This window comes from Pseudonaja textilis, chromosome 2, assembly GCF_049901715.1.
Source record: "Pseudonaja textilis isolate UNSWEBS1 chromosome 2, rPseTex1.2, whole genome shotgun sequence".
Classification (NCBI taxonomy): domain Eukaryota; kingdom Metazoa; phylum Chordata; class Lepidosauria; order Squamata; family Elapidae; genus Pseudonaja; species Pseudonaja textilis.
The window spans coordinates 138,679,703-138,703,053 of NC_141991.1; the positions used below are offsets into that span (position 1 = coordinate 138,679,703).

At 42.1% G+C, this 23,351-nt stretch overlaps 1 protein-coding gene across 7 annotated transcripts in view; it reads right to left on the reverse strand.

Annotated features, from left to right (window-relative positions):
* TNS2 (tensin 2) overlaps positions 1-23,351 on the reverse strand; it is a 139,167-nt gene that overhangs the window by 46,611 nt on the left and 69,205 nt on the right. For 6 of the 7 annotated variants that reach the window (XM_087925466.1, XM_087925465.1, XM_026713830.2 and 3 more), the window contains exons 3-6: positions 23,179-23,216; positions 4,893-4,931; positions 1,093-1,131; positions 174-223 (exon numbers count right to left, since the gene is read on the reverse strand). In XM_087925466.1, coding sequence (XP_087781592.1) covers positions 174-223; positions 1,093-1,131; positions 4,893-4,931; positions 23,179-23,216 — 166 coding nt within the window. Of the gene's footprint in view, positions 1-173; positions 224-1,092; positions 1,132-4,892; positions 4,932-18,568; positions 18,966-23,178; positions 23,217-23,351 lie in introns of those variants that run through there. The other variant, XM_087925470.1, reaches the window with a different exon arrangement.

Consider the following 23,351-nt stretch of genomic DNA (forward strand, 5'->3'; position numbering starts at 1 on the left):
AATTTAGATAATTTAAATAATTGTGTTCTCTAAGAGTTCTTCTTTGCAAAAGTTGCAAGATGATCTCTGGTTACAAAGATAGCTCACCGTTAAAACAATAGACTAAAAGCGAGTCCTGCCCTCATCATCCCTGCATTTCAAGGCCAATATAATTATTTAATATCAGGCTGTACCTGGGCAATGTGTTTCGTTGCTTTGCAGTGTTGAGGGATTTGGTAGAGCCCTGAAAAATAAGAAAGAAGGAAAGAAGTCAGCATCTAACACATAAGTATTGAAAATATTGTACATGCAGCAAATAAGAGCATAATGAATGAAAATATTACCGTGTAGTGAAAGAGCATGTCATTTAAATTTTGTTTAAAATTTAAATAGGAAAATATTTGTAAAACACCATTTTTTGGATCCATGCTGAATATTTAAGAACTCCAATTAGTGTTGGCCTTTATTGTTAATTCTGAGGGACCAAAGATTTGTCACTTCCTCAATCTTTCCCTTAATCTGAGGGTATCTGAGGCAGTGCCTAAGTAGTGCATCACTGTATTTTTGTGTCTCTGAGTATGCCTGCAACTCAGTATTGACTTCTGGTGATTGTCTGGACAAGGCCCCACAGTTTTCTTGGCAATGATTTTTTGGAAGTAGATTGCCCTTGCCTGCTTCTTTGGGCTGAGAGAGAGTGACTGGCCTAAGGTAACCCAGCTGGCTTTGTGCTTAAGTGGGACTAGAACTCATGGTTTTGTATTTTCTAGCCTGGCTCCTTTAACTCTAACACCAAACTGGCTCTGATGTCTGTATTAGAACAATAGTCCACCACAAGGTAAGTACAAAGTCAGCTCTTCTACCAGAAAGGCAAGGAAACAAAACTGAACACCCTAATTTGACCCAAGAAATAGAGATACCTTTTAATAATGTGTCTTGAAGTTCACATGATTTTAATGACGAAGTCGCAAAATAAACAAGGACTTTAAGTACAAACGCATTAACTACAAAAACAAAGGAAAAAAAATCTTCCCACGCTGCAAGGGATTAATGTCAACATAATGGCTGAAATGCCAGACCAGGAGGTTCAGAAGAATAACTCAGACAGAGCCTTACCAAATGTTCAATGCGCCGGACAGGGGCTGTATTCCGTCTCTAAACATATGGAAGAAGATGACATGTGTTTAAATTCAAATAAAAAAAAAACCCAGAGCATTAACAACAAGATTGCATGATGATGCTGTATGTACAGTTTCAAAGTAGTTCCTGGTAGGAATGTTGCTGCTCATTGAACGGGGGAGAGCTACTAACCACAGAGCTGAAGAAAAACCATGCAGTGGCAACTTGTTTTGCCAACCAGGTCATGCAGTAGTTTTCCTGCTAGGATACACCATCCAAACAATCTACCATGAACATAGTATAAATTGCTCCCTCCGTTCTCAAATCCACCCAGGACACAAGTCACTGCTACACAGGCTTCAAAGAGTAACCCATGTATCTGAGCAAAATCTGCCAGGGTTTTTTCTTGATGTCTCACCTCCTTTTAACACAGAAGTAGAAACGATTTTGCTCCGAGGGCTGCAATTCTTCTCCCCCCACCAATGAGACTAACGCTCCCAATTCTATTACCAGTATGGGATAGTCCTGGACTTATAACAGTTCACTTAGTGATGGCTCAAAGTTACAACAGCACTGAAAAAGCGACTTAGGGCCGTTATTCACGCTTACAATCATTGCAGCATCCCCATGGCCACATGATCAAAATTTGTATGCTTGGAAAGTGGTTCATATTTTATGACAGTTGCAGTGTCCCTGGGGTCAAGTGATCTCCTTTTGACAAGCAAAATCAATGGGGAAACCAGATTAACTTAACAACCATATTAGTAACTTAACAATTCCAGTGATTCACTTAACTGTGGCAAGAAATATCGTAAAATGGGGCAAAACGTAACCAATGCCTCACTCAGCAGTAGAAGGTTTGGCTTCAATTGTGGTCGTAAGTCGAGGACTAGTACCAATACCAGTATCATTATACTGTATATTTATCATTATGCACGCTTTTTTAAAGGAGTTTTCTAAATCCCGAATATTGAACGAAAGTGGGAACCAACTAACTTCTTTGCTGTCCTAATTCTTCTTCTATCTAAATTGCAGGACTTGGAGAAAAAAGCTTTGTTGATAACCACTTGAGGAAATAGATTTTGATCTACAAAAGCTTAAGTGATAGCACGCTTTTGAGCCATCACAATATTTCTATGTTCAGCTGTCCACTAACGTAGAAGGAGAAGAGGATTTGCAGTGAAATTTGGGCCACTTCTTGCTCACACACAAGAGCCAAAACCAAGAAGGCAAGAGCTGAGAGCAACAGCTCCGGATCAAACGGGCTGCATGGAAATCTTGGTCTTCCTTGGACCCCTTCAAAGAGTTTTGCAGCCTCCCTTGCATCTCTCTACCTTCCCATCAACAATAGTGCACGTGGCTTCACTTCGGCTGAACTTTCACCCTCCACCTCCCACCTTTGTGACGATGGCATCACCCATGAGTGGGGTGGCCACTCAACGGCAGAATACACACACTCCAATGGTTTGTACCTGTGGAACAGGCAAATGGAGACCCAAGGGTAGATTTATTGTTGGTCCACACAACGCAAGCATGAGATCTGGCACACAGGCTGCTCCAAATCTGGGAACAGCACATAGTCACACGAAAGCTTAATTGCAAGAAGGGAGCGAAGTAAACTCAAGGCAAAGAATCAGCTGATTCAAAACTGTTGCTCCCTTTTGGTATTAGATAAAGTTGACAGTTTTGTTGTCTGCTAGCAAGATGGGAGGAATCTAAACTAATTAGGGGAGGACTAAATGGATCTTCAAATTCCTATCAATCCTCCTTGCCTTTGTGGAGAAAAATAATTAAGGTGTAAATACACTTTCCCCCCACTTCCCATTATCCAGTAGCTGTAATTCTTGTGAAACCTGGTTCTGAGATAAGGAGGAAATACAGGTAATCCTCAACTTATAACAGTTTGCCAGCCGCACCAACAGCCTGAAGAACAGTTTCTACCTGTGGGCTGTCAGACTTCTGAGCCGAAAATAACTTCATGTCAACATTGTATGATAGACTTGCAGGGCTGACGCGTTGTGCAACAAGGTCACATAGTGTAATAAGATTGGGACTGGGTTGGGGACTTCTGTCCTGGGTTGTGTTGGGGGGCGTGCATGAAGGGAGGTTCAGCCAATCTCATTGTACACATGTTGTACTCTGACAATAAAGGTAATAATAATAATACCTGTGTCCCCCAAGATCATGCGATCCCTTTTTGTGACCTTTTGACAAGCGAAGTCAATGGGTAAGCCAGGTTCACTTAACAATAGGGTTACTAGCATATCAGCTGCAATGATTCACTTAGCAGCTGTGGCAAGAAAAGTCATAAAATGGGGGCAAAACTCACTTAACAAATTCTCAACAACTGAAATTTTGGGCTCATTTGTGGTCACAGATTGAGGACTACCTGTACACACCCTGCAGTCACCTCTTTCCTTTTGCTTTCCACTGCCTCTCAACCACAGTGGCCAGGGCAATATATTGTGGACTGATTCTCATAAACCAGAGACATAGGAGATGGAAGGGTGGAGGGGAGAGAATAGATTGAACTCTCTCTACTCTGAAGAAGCCAAAATAGGCAATATTTGGTTAGTTCAACCGATAAGCTAAACACCATTATGCCTAGGATGATCATCTAAATCTAGCAAGTCTAACCTATCTATATTATACGCTGCCCAAGACTATACCTCTTCACTCAATGCAACCCAGGCCAAGCCAAAAGGTTGGACAAGCCTGATCTAAATGGAAACTATCAGTTCAGACATGTCATCCTGGATATAGAAATGCATACGTTACTTCACCATTTGGATAACAAAAGAGAGAGAGAGAGAGAGAAAGCAAGTATTCACTGAACAGAAAAAAGCAGTTATTTATAAAGTGCACTAAATCAACACATGTCCAAGTCATAGCGGAAAAGGAAAACTCACTCACAGGTACAGTACATTTTGAATGGTGGTGCATCTACAGAACACAGGTTGCTTTGTTATGTGAGCAGCCCCCTACCCTAAAATAATCTTGCATCAGGGAATAGACAGAATCTTTCTGAGGAGTAGGTAAAGGCTGGGAACACACTGCTGTACATGGAAAGATTGGGGAAAGCGGTTTGTGAAACAACAGAAACAGCTCCAACTCATTCCTGACTAAAATTTTTCCAGATCTTTAAAAACAAGTAATGGAGCGATAAGAATCAAGCACTGGAAGTATTTTAAAGAATACCTAAATAAATCAGTAACACAAATTTTGAATTGGGGGGGTGGGAATCCTGAGCCAGCGTGCCATATTCTAAAATATTGGAAAAGAATGAGAGAGCAGGGTACGGGGAAAATCAAACAATTCCTGCACGCATCCAAAACTTTGCAGAAACGGGCAATTATGCAAGATCATAATTCAGAAAAGAAACACCTCAGGCTAAATCCTCTTTTTAAAGAGGCAGCGACACAAAGCCACTCTTGGCAACATATTTAATTTCCTTACATCAGGGCTGTGAAACTCCCAGCCAACGGGCCAGATGCGTCACGCGCTAGCCACGCCCGGTTTAGCGAAGGGGGGGGGAATGTCCCGATACATCATGGGATGTCACCATGATGACGTGAGTTTGACACCCCTGACTTACATGCAGGTATCCACAGCTTACCTGACAAAAAAAACCATAAAGCATCTTGGCTCACTTTAAGCACCAGCATTTTTATTATTGCCCGAAGTCTTCAAAGCACCCCAAGGGCCCTTTGTCAACTTCACCACAAGAGGCTACCCCTCCTTTCCCTTCTGGAAAGTATTATGTGGGTCAAGTGGGTGGCAAAAGAGCAGGCACTTACCAGTTCGCTTGGTGGGATGGGCTGGCAGGAAGATGGCACCTAGAAAAGAGAAAGGGAAAGAGATGAGCCCCGGTGTGCAGGCCAGTTCAGCTTCAAAGTTGCCAACATCATCCACATCCCCCCACCCAACGCCGAGACCTTTGCAATGACATCTGAAGACCTTCTCCTTTTCCCCAGAGTAGGATGTGGGGCAGATGGGTAGGAGAGAAATCTCTTGTCCCGTCCCAAGTTCCCCTCTTCAAGAAGCAGAAGCTTTCCCATCCGGGTGTTTCTTTTGGCTGGGGCTGGGCCCTTCCAACAACAGCACATCTTACAGGCAGCGATTCATCAGGCTGCAAGGCAGCACAGCCAAATCTGGCACAGGGGACCATAGAGAAAAACCAACACAGAAGGGCACCCCACCCAAGCGGGAAGCAACAGAGAGGCTATTCAGGCTGCTGCATTTCCCTCTCACCCGGTGCAACTGCCAGGGCATTCCTTGTGACCTATAAGAGAGCAAAGGGCTTTTATGCCCCCTTCCTATACACCCTTTGCCTCCTGTGGTTGAAAGAGGGTAGAGGGCAGAGACCCAGGCTGACCCTGTGACGCAGATGAGGCCTCAACCCCACTTGGGGTCTTCTCCAACCGTAGGCTGCCCCTAACATAAAATGTATTAACTCCAGGTACTTCCAGAAAATGGTTTCATAACACCAGCACCTGGTCTTCTTTTGTGGACTTTTACAGAAGATGATTTCAGATGATTTTGCACCCAACTCCCACTTTGAACCTTCTTATTTCATAAGCAACATTTCTTGTTATTTTTTGACTTTCTGCAGCAAAACTGCTCAGGGGGATAAGATGGAACAACTGCACAATATCCAAAAGCGTAACCTTTTGGGAAGCCCTCTCAGATCCTTTCCTCACTTTTTCTTCTGCTGGGTCATGATATTCCCTTCACTGGATCCCCATCAGGTAGCCTTAAGTTGACCATAACTTTGCTGCTGTTAATGCAGTTTTTTTTTACAAAGGTACAGTTGACCAACCATTTTGTGAGCGGTGCAGTTAGATCACCCCTAAGGGGTGGGAGGAGCCAAGCAGCTATTGGCTAGTGAGACTTCTAAAGCCATGGTGTTGTGGACAGAGGAGAATCCAGTTCTCTCCTTCTCCCCTCCATATCTTTAAGACTAGCCCTGATTCTATGACCTAGAGATCAACCTGGCCAGCAGCTGACCAACAAAGAACAGCAAGGTCAAGGGCTGAAGTCTGATGGCAATTTCCCCATGCCTGACAAGTTGGTTGGCTTCTTTGAATGTTGGGTTTAGCAGACATCGGAATAGTGCTAAGCCCATGTTCCAAATTCATACATCAGCTGATTCTTTGGCTCCTTTTGAACATACCCACCCAAAACACTTGCATAAAACTAGCATGAGTTTTGACCAGTGGCTGACGTTCTAATGAAGCCATCTGGGGAAAAATAAACTCAGTTCCTCCCAAACTTCAGCTAAGTGAAGAAGAGTGACAGAGGATGCTTTCCCACCAACTGGTGATATTTGAGGAAGCAGGAGGAAAACAAAGAGAAACCCACCCCACCCCATTTCCTTCATGTGCCCTTTACACAGTGAATAATGACAGCAGCCTTTATGGTCATTGAACCTACAACTGGAGAGGGATCACCAAGGGAGGCAGCAAATCGTATGTTACTATAGCATTTTACTGGTTCAATGATTGATGGATAACATGTTAACTTGGCTGCGACAAACATCCCTTTTCAGTCCAATTGTACTCCAGCTGCTGAGTGTCTCCTGCCTATATACAAACAGGCTAATAATATTGAATTCTACTGTACAGTGCAATATTAATGCAATATCAGGGGTTTTCAATTCAATGTATAGAATGTGAAGGATGTTTTTGCGTTTGTGTTTATTTTCATAGTCATGATGTACACTGAAGATGGTATTTAATTTCGTTGTACGAGGTGCAATGACAACAAACTAAACTAATAATACAAATAACGCTATACGGGTATGTTTGGACACTTGTCTAAATAGAATACAATTAATTCATGGCTCTTGCTGAAACCAAACAGCATATTGAAACATATAATGGAAGGTAAGATAGTTACCCTCCATATATCTGCAGCCACAAACTCTCATTATCCCCCCAAAGCCAAGCAGCTGATAAGATTTATAGAGCCAGTTTGGTCTAGTGGCTAAAACATCAGACTAAAAACCAGGAGACCTCAATGGGTTGTTGTTGTGGGGAAGTGTTTGATGCTTTGAGCTATTTATAAACATAATAAAGATGGATACAAATAAATAAACACACCAATTCCCTGGAGAATGCTACATTGCATCCTCCTGGGTATCAATTTAAGAAATTTGGGGTGCTCTGTTCTTGAGTCAGAGCAGTGGTAAGCCCCACTTAATTTTCCCTGCAAAGATTCCTGGCATTTAAAGAAGGGACACCTAACCAGCCTCCAAACAAAGTACTAACATCAGTTTTACTTCCACTTATTTCTCATTTTTAGGAGATACAGTAAAACTGATGAATGCTCACCAGCCCAGGTCTTTATTTGGTGATATGCCTAATGCAGATAATGAGCAAAGCTAAGTTGGAATAATGGTGGGGAATGGGGACTATTCTCCCCAGTTTTTCTTCTGCCAATCATGAAAACCATTCTGTGAAAGTGCTGATGACTTGCTCCCCAAATTCCACAGGTCCACACTAGCCTATAAAGAGTGCCTGACCTTGGGCAAGTGAAGAGCCACTGAAAAGGATAGTTTGGAGCAGAAAAACAACAATATTCGTGCTTATCACTCTTCTGTCCCATTTCCACCAGAAACGCTCTTCCTAATAGTTGCTTCCTATTCTTCACAAAGTCCCAAATATTTTAGCAAGGAAAAGCTAACAAAATTCCAGTTTATATGAAATGGTGTGTCACACTTTTTATTTAAAAAAAAAGATCTAAATGGTCACTGTATTAGGTATTTGAATTTACCAAGTAATTCATTTGCTTTCTAATAAGAACAGCAAACATGGCTAGATACTTCTTTCCATAAATAAGATCCTTTTTTTCCCCCAAACAGAAAACTGAGGTTTTATTTAAAGCCTAAAGGATAGATTAAATAGAAAAGCATGTGTCTGGACTGTTTAATTTGCCACAATTACAGACTCTTCTCTTCCAACATATTTTTTCAGATCCAATTCCAGAAATACTACTTCCTTATATTACTATCACTAGAATTCTGTAAATGTATGCTAGCTATAGAATTGACCACATCATTTGAATTTTTAAAAAGATTCCCTTTTGTGGGTTGCAAAAATTTTTATCCAATGAATGAAAGATCAACCATATTCAGAATGGATAGGATTGTGGAAGTATTCCAGTTGTATACATTAGGAAAGAATCTATATATGGAGTATTATAGCTCATCTGGTCATAACTTCATACTGTATAACGCCCATCTTAACTTTTTGATGGTATCTAAATTCAATCCATCCCTATCCTGTTTTTTTCATCATAGTTTTTTTTGGGGGGCTATCATATACTGAGGGGTTCATTTTCTTTCAAAGTTTGGTGCTATAATGAAATTTCAGTTTACTGGATCTTAAAACAATGGATTTGGAATCTAGATTTCTCATAATGAGTGCCCAAATTTCTCATCATGATTGCACCCTGATACTATCATGCACTTGAGACAATCACATTTAATGGACCATTGGGAAGAGTAGACAAGTCTTTCCCCACCTATTGGCCCATTAAAGTTTTACAATAGCAGTTTTACCTGGGGATGCTACCTAATGAAAAGTACATGTTGTTTCCAAAAGCGAGGAGCAATCATCCAGAATGTTTTTATACCAGCATTGTGAAACTTTCCTATCAACTTTTCCAGGTTACCAAATTGCAACATTCTCTACTCAACATTGTATCACCAGAAATCACATCAGTATGAATTTGCTGTCCATATTGTAGGAAACGTACCTTGCCTCTGTTCCTTCTAATCTTAACTATGGCCAACATTCTGACTTAATCCAACACTCAAAGTCTTCCTCACTGCTGAGTGAAGGGTTATCTACAGGTGTGGGATTCAATTTTTTTAACAGCTGGTTCTGTGGGCGTGGCTTAGTTGGTGGGCATGGCTTGGTGGTCATGTGACTGGCTGGGCGTGGCCAACTCAACATCACTCACATCGAGGCATGCGTCTCCTCACCTGGCCTCTCATGACTGTGGGGATGCTGCAATAGTCATAAGTGTGAAAAATGGTTATAAGTCACTTTTTTCAGTGCCATTGTAACTTTGAATGGTCACTCCACACAAGCAAAGTACCAGCAAAGGAGGGGGAAAAAACTTCAGAGAAGTTCCAGAGACAGGAAGTCTAGTCCTGCCAAGAATGTAACAAGGGTTAACGGAGAGGCAGTTTCTGTAAGCAACACCAGAATGTTTCCTTCCTGCCTTCCTTACAGGATTAGGCCACTAATTTCTTCTAACAACCGGTTCTCCAAACTGCTTAGAATGTTAACAACCAGTTCTAGCAAATAGGTGAGAACCTGTAGAACCCCACCACGGTTATCTACATGACCTTGATCCATCCATTTATACCAGAATTAAGTTTGATGCCCTATCATTAATTTCTATTGCCACAACTGACTTTCTTCCAAAGTAATGGGTAACAAAACCTTCATGATCACGAAATTCCTTTTTGAGTTTGAATTTCCCACTTCCATCCATTGGTTCTTGTCCTACTTTTGCATGCGCTGCAGAATAACCCCACCAACCTTATTTTCTGTAACACTCTTATCCGTATCAGAAGGCTGTTGTCATGTCTCCCTTTAGCCTTCTCTTCTTTAAACATAGTTATTGTAAACGTTCTTGTACATCTATACCTCAAGCCTCTTATCACCTGTATCACATTTTTGATGTCTTTTTTGTATCATGGCAATCAAAATTAGACACACACTGTTCCAGATGCAGTCTGGCCAATGGAGCATAGAGAACAGCTATCGCTATCATTAACGGCACATTTATTGATTCAGTATATGCTGCCCACCTCAGTGTCAAACAACTCTTCTAATGTTGTTTGTGAAAATTTTCAAACTCGGTATTAGAAATTTCACTTCCCACCCAAAATTTTCATTATAGGTTTCCTTCAATATGTTTCCATTGTTGTAGCAGTTGTTTCCGTCACTGATTTGGAGACACTATTTTTCCGCAATTGTCTTCTTCCTGGTTAAGTACCTAGGCAAAGTTATAGAATAAATGTGATGGCATCGGGACATCCCATAATCAAATCAGAGTTAAGCTCAGGATGTCCACATTCAGAAAGGGAGAGAAATGCTGACCACGTTTTGACTCTCAAAATCATTGAAACAAGGAAGTTCATTTTGATAAAGAGCAAAACTGTTCCAAAACATCGCCCCCTTTCCACTTTGGGGTAGATTTGTTTATTTATCAATTTTTGAAACCTTTCACACAAATGCTGTTCCAAAAGAGCCTATTTGGCCTAGTGGTTAAGGCACCAGGCTGGAAACTAGGAGGCTGTGAGTTCTAGTCCCACCATGAAAGCCAGCTGATGACTTAAGGCCGGTCACTTTCTCTCAGCCCAATTCACTTCACAGGGTTGTTGTTGTGAAGAAAATATGAGGAGGAAGGTGTTGGATATGTTCCCCACCTTGAGTTATTTGTAAAAATAACAAAGGCAGGAGATGGATAGGTAGATAGACAGACAGACAGACAGGGTAGATTTATTTATTTATCAATTTTTGAAACCTTTCACACAAATGCTGCTCCAAGAGAGCCTATTTGGCCTAGTGGTTAAGGCACCAGACTGGAAACTAGGAGGCTGACAGACAGTTATTAAAAAGAAACTCTGCAAATTTCAGGCTTCTCCCCAGCTCGATACCATGTTCAAACATTGCCTACAAACACAAACGTCATGCGCAGCCCATTGTCCTGTTGTTAAACATAGAATAACAGAGTTGGAAGGGATCTTGTAGGTCATCTAGTCCAACCCCGTTCAAGCAGGAGACCCTATACTATTTCTGACAAGTGGCGTCCAATCTCTTCTTGAAAGCTTCCAGTGATGAAGCTCCCACAATTTCTGAACTAGCTGTTCCATTGGTTGATTGTCCTCATTGTCAGAAAATTTATCTTTATTCCTAAGGTTGAATCTCTCCTTGATCCGTTTCCATCCATTGTTCCTTGCCGTTCCCCGCTTGTCCAGAACGCTTCATCCTGATAACAAAAATGGCTGAAAGAGCTTTGGCTGCAGCTGCTCTGGGCTGAGTATAACCAGATTGAGTCTTCCACTGAGCATTCCTGCATGTATGCTTTTAATTAACTGTTATGGCTACAGTAATGTAATCATTCAGGCTGTTCGGCTTTAATCACGGTTGAAAAATGTTCTTGGCCAAGGGCTGTATAGTTTGCCGGACTGAGAATCCGTTTGCATATAGGAATTGGATGTGTTCCTTCATACACAACACCTCTCACACATAGCTCACACTCCTTCCAAAATAACCTTCCCTCAGACCTACATACAGGTAGTCCTCGACTTGCAACAGTTCATTAAATGACCATTCAAAGTTACAGCGGCATTGAAAAAAGTGACTTGTGACCAGCGGTGGGATTCAAATTTTTTTTACTACCGGTTCTGTGGGCATGGCTTGGTGGGCGTGGCAGGGGAAAGATACCGTAAAATCTCCATTCCCTCCCCACTCCTGGGTTTCACCGGTTCTCCGAACTACTCAAAATTTCTGCTACCGGTTCTCCAGAACTGGTCAGAACCTATTGAATACCACCTCTGTTTGTGACCATTTTTCACACTTATGACCATTGCAGCATCTCCATGGTCAATGTGATCAAAATTCAGATGCTGGCAGCTGTTTGTGATGGTTGCCGTGTACCCCAAGATCATGTGCGACCTTCCAACAAGCAAAGTCAACGGGGAAGCCAGATTCACTTAACAACCGGGTTACTAACCTAACAACTGCAGTGATTCACTTAACAAATGGGGCAAGAAAGGTTGTAAAACGGGGCAAAATTCACTGTAAAAATGTCTCACTTAGCAACAGAAATTTTGGGTTCAATTGTGGTCATACATTGAGGATTGACTATCTCTCCTTTCTTTCATCCATATGCCATTCACAAACAAGAACCTCAGTGGCCCAGTGGTTAGAGTGCAAGCTACTCCTACTGCAATTTAGCAGTTCAAATCCCACCAGGCTCAAGGTTGACTCAGCCTTCCATCCTTTTGAGGTGGGTAAAATGAGGACCCAGATTGTTGAGGGCAATAGGCAGACTCTGTTAAACTGCTTAGAGAGGGCTGTAAGGCACTATAAAGCAGCATATAAGTCTAAGTGCTCCTGCTATTGCTATTTCCTCACTCAAACACATATCATTCTCTTATCCAAACCTCCTCATTGCTTCAACAATTGCTTCTCTCTCTTGCACATCATTCACACTACAGTACTTCTTCACACACACTTCCCCCTCATTTTCTCTCTTGAGCCCACAACTCTCTCAAACTTACTTTTTCCACATATATTATATGCATTGTTCCTTGTGACCTCACTTTCCTCATATCAGCTGCGCTCCTTCATATACACTTTTTCAAACATATACTATTGGCTGATCAAACACTCAAATGTACATTCTTCTTTTTCAGACAGATCCAGGTTGATTATTATTGGACTGGAGACCACAAGGTAATCCCTGGCCTGCAGGCTATAGTGGAATGTTAAAAAAAAAACTGGAAGAATGCAGTGAATGGAATGCTATTTCCATAAAAGTAGTCCTTGACTTATGATCACAGTTGAGCGCCAATTTTTTGTTGCTAAGTGAGACAGCGTAGTTGTTAAGTTAGTAGTGGGGTTGTTAAGTGAATCTGGCTTTCCCCCCTGATTTTCTTTGTCATTGGAAAAAGTGATGTCATGCCCCTGGTGGAAACTGACTCTGAGGGAGAGGAGGAACAGCTGACAGGGAGTGGAAGTGTGGCTCCAGAGGCTGTGGAGGAGGCTGGGGAAGGGCAGAGGCCGGCTGAGCGGTCAGAGGAGGACCCAGGCCCATCCCCTCTCCATCCTAGGGCATGCAGGGAAGAGAGGATAAGGGAGAGATCTGGTCTACTCGGGAGGAGAGGGCCTTGATCCTCTTCATGGGCTGCAGCTGTGACAACTGGATAGCAGGATGGACCTGCGTATGGGCAAATGCTGGAAACAAAGCGTGGAAATATCTCTAGTTGATGGTTCCTCTCTGAGTTTGGCGTCCTTCCCAGTGTGTGTCCTGTTATCAGTGGACATCCCCCAGCCCTTATCTTGCCTGGTTTGTGTTGTTTTTATCCTTCATCTTGTAACTGTTTGTGTGGGAGTTTTTTGTCTTTGGTCAAGAATATTCGGAGCTTGGAAGCAAAGTGAAGGAATAAAAGGGGCTTCACCTGTTTTCTGTAACTGTGTTTGTTTTGTATCCCACCCTGGGTCATCACAGGTGATCACATGCCCTTGGGATACTGCAACCATCATAAATATTGCCGCCATCATAAATCAGTTGTCAAGTGTCCGAATTTTGATCACATATCCATGGGGAAAATGCTGCAATGGTCGTAAGCGTGAAAAATGGTCGTAAGTCACTTTTTTCAATGCCATTGTAACTTTGAGTAGTCATTAAATGAACTGTTGTTAAGTCGAGAACTTCCTGTAGGTCAGTCTGAGGGAAGGTTATTCAGGAAAATGGCCATGTCATTTTTTTCATCGCTGTTGTACCTTCAAACGGTCACTAAATGAAAGGTTGTAAGTCGAGGACTACCTGCAGTGCTGCCCAGAAAATTATTTGAGTGAGCTCATGTGATCCCCAGGAAATGAGTTCCCCCGGAAGGAGACTTAAAGCAAAGGGGAGCCTTTTGAACTGAGAACAGACAGCAATTCTCTACCGCATTTTAAAGATTTTCAAGTACTGTATATGCGAAAGGTTTTCCTATGTACATCTGTAAAGCACTGGTAACAATCGAATTGTGTAAGGAGTTTTCTAAAAATCTCAGTTGCTTATTTCCCATATCTGGAAAATGCACGATCAGATCGAAGGAACGGAATTGGGTGAAGAACTGGATTCACCCTGGGTGTGAATCCAGAGATGCAAATCCAGGATTGTGGCAGGAGTGTAAATTGGCAGGCCGGGGCCCTTGCCAAAACCAACTATCAACACATTTTGAAATTGCACTGTGTTGGAGCCAGGGTACAATTAAGCAAACAGCCTCTATTAAAAAGGGATTCTGGCTGGGCTGTGGCACCAAGTGTTTTGTTTTTTCATGTCTTAATTAAAAAGGGGGGAAAAAAACCCACAAGCCAGTGGGGAAGCCGTCTTCTCTTCTCAAGCCCTAGAGCAGGGGTCCCCAAACTTGGCAACTTTAAGACTTGTGGACTTCAACTGACTGGAGAATTCTGGGAATTGAAGTCCACAAGTCTTAAAGTTGCCAAGTTTGGGGATCCCTGCTCTGGAGGAATGGTTGAATCAGCCAGATTCAAGGGAGGATTGTCAAGTAATCTGAACCTTTTAAACCACTCTTTGTCTTAGAACCAAAGGAAATTTTCCACCTATTTTCTCTCCCCCCCGAACCTTTCTTTACCTTGGTGCCTTCCAAATGTGTCTGGACTTGATCATTGCAGCTACCCCAATTCTGGATTATTCAGGCTGGTTCAAACCAATCTCTACTAAATAATGTCTAAATTGGATGCCAGTGAAGTTAAAGGAAAAGCGTACAGCAGACATCAATGATGTGTTTCAAATCCTATTCTTTGAGTGAAACATATCGTGGATTCTAACTGAAGGGAGGCTAACCATCCAACCAACTCCCAGTATAGGATCACATTTCAAAATTAGGATTTAAGTGCCGCTGAGTTAAAACTTCCAAATCTTAATTCCAGGAATTATTCTTACAGGTGAGCCACTTGTTTATGGAAAGGGTGGCTGCTTCTTCAGTTATACCACCACAAAATCCATGAGACGCCCACAAAAGAAGTGCATACACAAAAACAGCGGTCTGTGTCTATGTCAGGCCATTTGTGAAGTACAAAAAACTATGGTAGCAATTAAAATAAAAATCAGCAGTTGGATTTTCAAAAGCAGGAGGAAAAGATATGTTGACTACCCTTCCCCAATTTAGAGCTTGCTATGTGTATGCTGCATTACAGCTCCCCAAATTCCAATCAAAAATATAAATAACTTTTGTCCTGATTCCCATCCTAGATGTGCTTGATATGGGTTCACCTCTACTCCAGATACAACATGAAGTCCTTCCCCAAATACAATTCCCCCCGCATCCAGCTTTCCAATCCTTCATCTGTGGGAAATTTTGGGGATGCTAAGCAGATCTTGCAGGATTGATGCTCCGGAGGAAGTTTTGTGCTATCCCTCCTCCTTCTGCTTCCTTCTTCCCCCACCCTCACCATTCATCTCTCAAGCAAACCACAGCCTGGGAAAACATCTGGACCAGCCCATGGGACAAAGGGGGGAGGTCATCAGGATGTGGGAAACTACAAGAGAGGCTAAAATGTCGGCATAGCTGAAGAGCCAAGCCCGCAGCTTCAGCTGGCCTCCTTAACCAGATAAAACATCTCTGGCTGTACATGCTTGTTACAACTGCTAAGTAAAGGGACCAAGTTTTGAATGGGGAGGGGGGGGGCAATATTTCTCCTCTCCCTCTCTTGCACATGCTACACATGTAGGCAAGGAAGCACAGAGGGCAGGTTCAAGATGACCAATATGTCTGTTCTCAAAAGGGATCCTATCTTGATCTCAGGATCTGGCCCACCCCCTCCAAGTACAGTGAAGAAGGAATAAGTGAGCTGTACCATTCCAGGCTGCAAGTTTAAAAAAATTGGATTTGAATCCTAGTTTAAAAAACTCAGTTTAAACATTGAAAGCTGAAGCCCATTACTGTAAATAGTTTGGGAAGGATGACACTATTTGAAAGACTGTCTACCCAAAGGGGTTTTGATTTCATCAAGGGCTGCAGGTTTTGGAAATCATCTAGAATAAAATTAGTCCTGTGGGTTCATTCATTCATTTTCTCTCTAGCATCATCTCATCTCTTCTTCCTTCCTTCCTCCTTCCTTCCCAGAGGTACGGATTGGATTAATTATTTGCAAAGGACTTTAAAAATTGAGCTGAGGTTGCTTATGCTTATTTATATTAATTCAAACCTGTCCAGGCACTTTAAACTGATTTTTGGAACATGGCATGCAGTTATTGTCCAGATCCATCTGGTTGACACATCCTGAAGACAGCCTTTGTCAGTAATATCTTGAAACTCCTTCAACTCACATTATTTCCTAGAAGCTCATAAAAATGCTGGATTGCTGTTTCTAGTTTTCTTCAGCTAATCTCCAATTGGTTTTAATGGTCCAAAACAGCTTTTAAAAGCCACCTTGAGTAGGTTTGTTCTAAAACTGTCTTCATTCAAAATTAAATAGAATCTCTAAGAAGCTGACCCTATCTTTTATCTTCCCAAAGTTCTAGTTTTCTATTATTAAGAAGGTTTTTTTTTTTAAAAAAAGAGGTTTTTTTAAGTTTTCAAGATACATTCCACCCCAACCAGAGGCTTTGGCTGGCTATTAGTTAGAAAGACCAAGACTGCTAGATTGACTAGATACAGCAGGGCTGAAATGCTTGCAGAGCAAAACAATTCCAGATGCCTTGTGGAAACAAAGCAAGTCCAGATGCCTAGAGGGGAAGGCAAAAAGTGACAACGTCACAAGGAAATGCAATTGGAGGCAACTCACAGCGTTTTCCAGCTTCACACTTCCAACTATCCATCAGGTGCTGAGAGGAAACACTGCCTAGAATCATCCAAAGGGTTTTGTGTGTGAGGACGCAAATCGCCAATGTCTTCCCTAGCAACCTCAAGCCAGTTGAAGTCCAAGGAAAGGCAGAGATGTAAAGGGATTGCAAAGAGGACGTTGCAAAACAAATTGTCCTGAATGAGTCACTCCAAAAGTTAAGCCATCCACCCTGCACAAAGTTTAAATGATCTGAAAAACATGCATGACCGAGAGATTCTCTCATCTAAATAGGACAGGGAAAAAGCTTGTTCTCAGTTTTTATGATAGTTAATTGTTTTTTTAAATTGTTTCTTCACAGTAACTATCTCTACTGCCTTGGTAGGACATCTCACCATCTGTAAAAGATTTCCAAGACTGCTAATGATGGGGGAAGGGAGGGAGAGACTAAGTATCTATTATCTATCTGTCTATCTGTCTGCTAAAGTGTCCTTGTACAAGTTAAACTGTACTCCGGGCGATTTCCTGGATATATGCATGTTTTCTTGGCAACAATAAAGAAGTGGTTTGGAATTCTCCTCTGGAACTTTTAAAAACTTCCCTGTCAACTTTACAGACCTTGGATTTTTTTTTAAATATCCAAGCATTCCATCCAAATACTGGCCTTATTTAGCTTTTTGGTATCATCCAAGGTCAGCTGAGTGCTACCCTCAAACTCAGCACATGTAGAGTAGCTACCATGCTCATTAGAATAAAAGGGGGAAACTAAACAAATATGAAAAAGCATATTCTCTGAATGCTCCAGGGATTTTAATTAATTCCTTTGCTTGGTGTCTAACAAGTAATAAAAAGAATCACCACAACCCATATATTCATAACATAGGTACTAGATGACTGTAATGATCCTTGCCTGCAATCACAGCCTATCTGATTTTCGAAGTTGGAAGCACTAGAGCAGAGGTCTCCAAACTTGGCAACTTTAAGTCTTGTGGACTTCAACTCCCAGAATTCTCTAGCCAGTTGAAGTCCACAAGTCTTAAAGTTGCCAAGTTTGGGGATCCCTGCACTAGAGGATGGTCTCTGATTAAGACCTCACAGAACAAGCCAACCTTTAGACATCTAAAAGCCCAAACTGTATAAATAAAGCTATATATCCAAATAGGTTTATGGTTGTGAACTGCCCTATATTTTAGAAAAAGACAAATTAAAATTACTTTGTGGTATGAAACCATCTATTCCAATATTGTCTCTGAGATCCTCAGATTCTTTCTGAGAAGTCATTAAAGCAGTGACACTCTCTGCTTATTTATCTGTCATTTCAGAGTGTGGCAGTTCAGCTAAAGATCTCTACTAGTGACTTCCACTGTTGTCTAGAGTCACCCAACCAGCATGGACAAAATTCTGCATTGCCCTGGGGATGAATGAATGATGCTAGAAGGTGCTAGAGTGGAGAAATAGCTGGACGGGAGAAGTAGCATAAGATAGGAAGAGCCAAACCTCATTCGCCACTGAACTAAAACACCGACCTTGGTGCCATCACATTTTCCGCCTAACCTTCTTCATAAGTCCACAATGGAGATAAAATGGAAGAGGAGCATGTCCAAAGTACTAATACTGAGTGCTTTAGAAGAATGTAAAGACACGGACGTAATAAATGCCCAACCAAATGGATGCCTAAACATAGAAAATAAATGAAATAAACCAGCTGGGTATATGGGTGATCTATGTAGCAATCTTAAATAATAACCATTGATCGGATTATCTTTTTATTGGACAGAACATAAGTTAATAACTACTCCATATACCTCATTGTCCCATTTACTCATTGCTTCCGCTGACTAGCATTACTTCTAGGGGAGCACTGCTGCCCCCTTGTGGAGAGGGAAGAAAGGACATTTCTGCTAAAAAAAAGAAGCCGATATTCTACGCACCTGCTCCAAGTGCCAAATCTCATGCCAGTTCACATGCAGATCTTCTCTCTGCCCTCAGTCCAGGAGGTTACCCAGACCTTTTGACTCCTTCTCACTCCAACACAGAGCTTCCCAGCAGAGGGAACCAGCAGCACTAGCTGTACCATGGACGGGGAACCAAAACTGCACTACGATCTGGTCTCTCGATGCCTCGGTTGCTTTTTCTCTGTTCCTCAGCCTCCTTCCCTCCTAAATTCCTCCTAAATTCCAATATTTTCCTTCCAGAAAGCAGAGCTGCATTTACGAAAACAGCCTGGGGTTTTTTTTTTTTTTTTGGTGAAAAGGAAAAAAAAAAAGTCCCCAAACAAGAGCAGACTGAAAGTCAAGTGGCTTCTCCTCCAGCTGCAGTCCTTGGCCTTGCTCCAAGGCAAACTCCGCTCCATAATTACACAATTTAGAAGGACAGCCCCATGCTGATTTAAAGGGCCAGAGATCCAGATCTCCCAGGTCTGCCTGGTCCAGCTCCAGAGACCATCCCTGAATGAAGTCACATGAGGTGACACATTGGAACCGGACAGGTGTGTGCCTATGCATCCAAGGAATCAGCTCTCAATAGCTTTCCTGGATTGCATTTCAGGATATCGGAACTTGGTCCCATGGCAGATGTAACCTCACTTGGTTTCCTTCCTGTTTCCATTACCCTTGCAAAAAAAAAAAAAAATCCCAATCTGGATCCCCATAACATCATTGAAAAATGCATCAGTGCTTTTGACTCTGATTGAATTATAAAGTGTGGAAATGACCTGTTGGGAGAGAATATAAATGGCAGCCATCCAGGCAGAAAACAGATGGAGACAGCTAGCAAGGTCAGAGAGACAGAAGAGTCCTAGTGAGCCATCTGAGGAAGAACACTGGATAGTGCAGCCCAACCTTTCCCATTTGGTGGTCTCTAGATGTCTGGGAACTATATTTTTCAGAATCTCCCAGAAAGTCTGAAGATGCTGTTATACCACTGCTAAACTTAAATAAAAAAACAAGACAGGAAACCACAGCAAATGCATGCTGAGGATTGGTTTCTTCAAGGGATGGTTAGAAAGTACACAGAAACTAAACTAGTTAAACTCAAGGCAGGACATATAATCAGCTTTGTGAATTATGGATGGATGGATGGATGGATTGAAGGAAGGAAGGAAGGAAAAGTGAGAGATCTTTTGTTTTAGAAAATACACAGAGCTACACTAGACTAGAAATATTTGAGAATTCTTTTTTCTTTAGTTTAATTGTGTCTGATTATGTTCATATTTGGGAAACCTACGAGGGAAGCTTTAGCTGAAAACATAGAACTTCACATAATGTGAGAGCTTAAAAATGCTTGAATTTCTCCCTTCCGTTCTCCCACCCATAACTAAAGTTCTGTTTGTAAACCAAAAGGCCCCAGCTACATTCACCAGCAGCCAGGCAACTCTGGAGGTCCCCCTGAGGTCATCTCAGTTGACCTTTACCTCTTGAATCATGCCTTTCCCCCATTAATTACAACTCTCCCTGCTGCTGCCATCCTCTGAGTGAACGTGGGCCTTGAGAATGAACAGCCCTTGGCCATCCAATACTTCTTTCCCGGAATTCAACCAAGACTGAAGCTGGGGACTTTGTGATGATTGCTCTCTCTCTTTCTCTCTCCCCTTCCTCCCCCCCCTCTCTCCCCCCTTCCTCCCCCCCTCCCCCTCCCTGCCCCCCTCCTGCCATGTCAGCTTGCCTGACAGCGAAATATCTGCAGGGAGGAGGAAAAAAATCCCAGCTTGAAAGCAAGGAGAAGCTAAATGACCCCTCCATCCCACCCCCAGCGAGTTCTCCTCTTCAGCTTCTGGGGAATAGTCCAAAGCTGGCAGAGAGGCTGTAGCTCACTGAGATAGCACAGTTTCTAGAGGTAGAAGTTCTTTCAAGGTACCTTTATGCATAGGTGTATTGCACTCCCCCACACACACCTATGAAACCTTGGTTGCCAGGGATTGATCTGAGGTTACCAACAGGGAAAGGCTACAATATTGGCTGATAAGGAAACTGGCTAGAGTCTCCTTGTATGCCAGACACTCTGGAAGAAATAACAAAGCCAAGATGCCCAGAATTAACTTCGGTCACCTAATTTTTTTGAAATTGATTACTTGGGCACATCCAAAATACAGTATATTTCAGTAGGATTTTTAATCCCAGTTTTGAATAAGCTTTTTTAATTTCAGCTTTGTGGTGGAAGGTAGAGAGTGGGCACCTATGTTCTCAATGGTTATAAACACCTGGTGGCCATTCCCATGTGTGAATAGCCACGAGAGATTTTAAAAGTTATGAATACATCTCTTGAACATTTCTGCAGCTCAACTGAAACTCACATGAATGGGGTAAAAGAGCACTCCTTTAAGTTATTTTGCTTTTATTCCTCTCTTCCATAAGCATGTTTATGCATGAGATGGGGAAATTATTTTCTCCCCTTTCAAAATTGCCAACCTTTCACGCAGCAACCACATTGAAGAAGAGACACTTTTGCTTGGAACATGCTGTAGATTCAAACAATGAGCAGTTTGAGGAAAACTACTAAGTAGAATGAGGGTTTAGTGGCTACAATTAGTGGGGAGGAATGGGTGGGATAGAGGCAGTTGATCCCACAAAATGCAAAGTCTATTGTCTAAAAGGACTAGACTCCAGAAGGAGGTGGTAACTATTTTTTTCATAGGAATCAGAGGTGGTATTCAGCAAGTTCTGACCAGTTCTGGAGAACCAGTAGCGGAAATTTTGAGGAGTTTGGAGAACCGGCAAATACCATCTCTGACTGGCCCCGCCCCCGTTTATTCTCTGCCTCCCAAGTCCCAGCTGATTGGCTGGGTCTTCTTTGGTTGCCCTGCACAGAACAGAGCTGGAAAGCAGGTTAGTGAGGTGAGGAGGGAATGAGATTTTGCAGTAACCTCCCTCTGTCATGCCCATCAAGCCATGCCACGCCCATAGAACCGGTAGCAAACATTTTTGAATCCCACCACTGATAGGAATATAATGTTTTTTGTATTTTATCATCCTGAACAATGACCCAAATAACTCATGGAATAGGGCATCTTTTGGGTGAGAAACCCAGTACTGTGTCACTCTTGTTTTCTTCTGAACTCAGTTTGGAAACACAAGGACCTTCTGAGTAAAATATCTTTGGTAAAATAGCTATTACAGAGCAAGCAGTGTGACACCCACTAAATATGGTACGGTTGATGCAGCCGCATAATTCTGTTTTCCAAGCTGTATTAAAAACGTAGGCAGAAGGGCATAGGCCAACTTTCCTCCTCTGCATTATAATGTTCTCCAGCATGGTCTTCTCTAGGTTCACAGAACCATAATTCCCAGAACCCCCCAGCCAATATGAGGAGAATTTTCCAGATGTACAGAGAAAGGCCCTGTTGTTGCAATAGCATTATCACATGTACAACCATAAGCATTACAATACTGCTCCATAAAAAGCTCAGCAGTGATTAAGCGTTATCTTTGGCTTCGTCCTCTCTGCTTCATTTTTTGCAATCCGCACACAGGAAATTCTTGCACTTTAAATCAGGGAATTCATGAAGTGTATTCTGAACATATAAACAAAGATACCTTTGCTGATGTCAGCCTATGTCTCCTGTTTATCTTAGCCCTGTCTTAAGAAAGCAGACTCTATATGGGGATTTACTAGAATGGAACCTTGAGAGAGACCAAATGACTCATCCATAGATATTTCCATAAAATCTTAGCAAGCTGAAAAAATCTTAGCAAGCTGAAATGTGAGCAAGAGGGAACTCCAAAATACCCATAGAAAAATCTGAAAGTCCTTATCTTTTTTGTAGGGCTGTGGCAAAATGAGAGGAAAAAAAAAATAACAAACACAAAATACCAACTCTCACCATATTTTATGGTCTTGGATAAATACAAGGAATGGAAACAAACACATATTATATTATACATATTATAGGGACAATCAACTCAGTGTCTTCCAGATATTTGGCAGTATATCTTCTAAACTTGCTGTTCCTGTTGGCCAGGACTTATGAAAGATGTAGTTCAAGTCATCTGGAAACCAGATGGCTTCCTTGTTTGTTCCAGCTTCCATTCTCTCCTCTTTTCCTTTGTTTCCACTCTCCTCTCGTTTTTCCTACTGTTGAGTTTTAGCTGCCTCAGAGCATTCTAATGTTATCCTAACATCCTGCAGTGATCCCAGAAGCAGAAACATAACGCTTTCCTCCTTCAAAGTGGGATCCTGGAAGAGCACCTTCGGAAGGGGTTTTGGGAAGCACAATGAAACTCTTCTACAGGCAACCTTCTGCACTGAAGAATAACAGCACAGGTTGTGACGTATGGTGGAGACGGGTGGCACGCAATCCCAGCCCCAGGACCAACAGACCCACACAAGGAACGGAATGTCACTTGTGGGAGTTCCACCACTCCTTTGCACCCTTGAGTGAATTTTTGTGATGTGGAGTTAGAACAATCAGAAGAGATAAACATGCACGCTCTCAGAATGTAGGATGAATTAAACAGTCTAGGGTACAAAACGTGATACAAACCCACTAGCCCCCTGCCAAAAAAAACCATTTGGGGCACCCAACCAAATGTTTCCGAGCACTTACCTTGGCTTCGCATTTTTTATGGCTTGCCATTTTGCACACTGCAAGAGAAAAAAAATAAGGAAATATTTCAGAATTCAAGGTAACTGTAAACGTGGACACCTTCTGATGCTTTGGTCCCAAGTACAGGTAGCCCTCAATTTGCAACAGTTCATTTAGTGACCATTCAAAGTTAC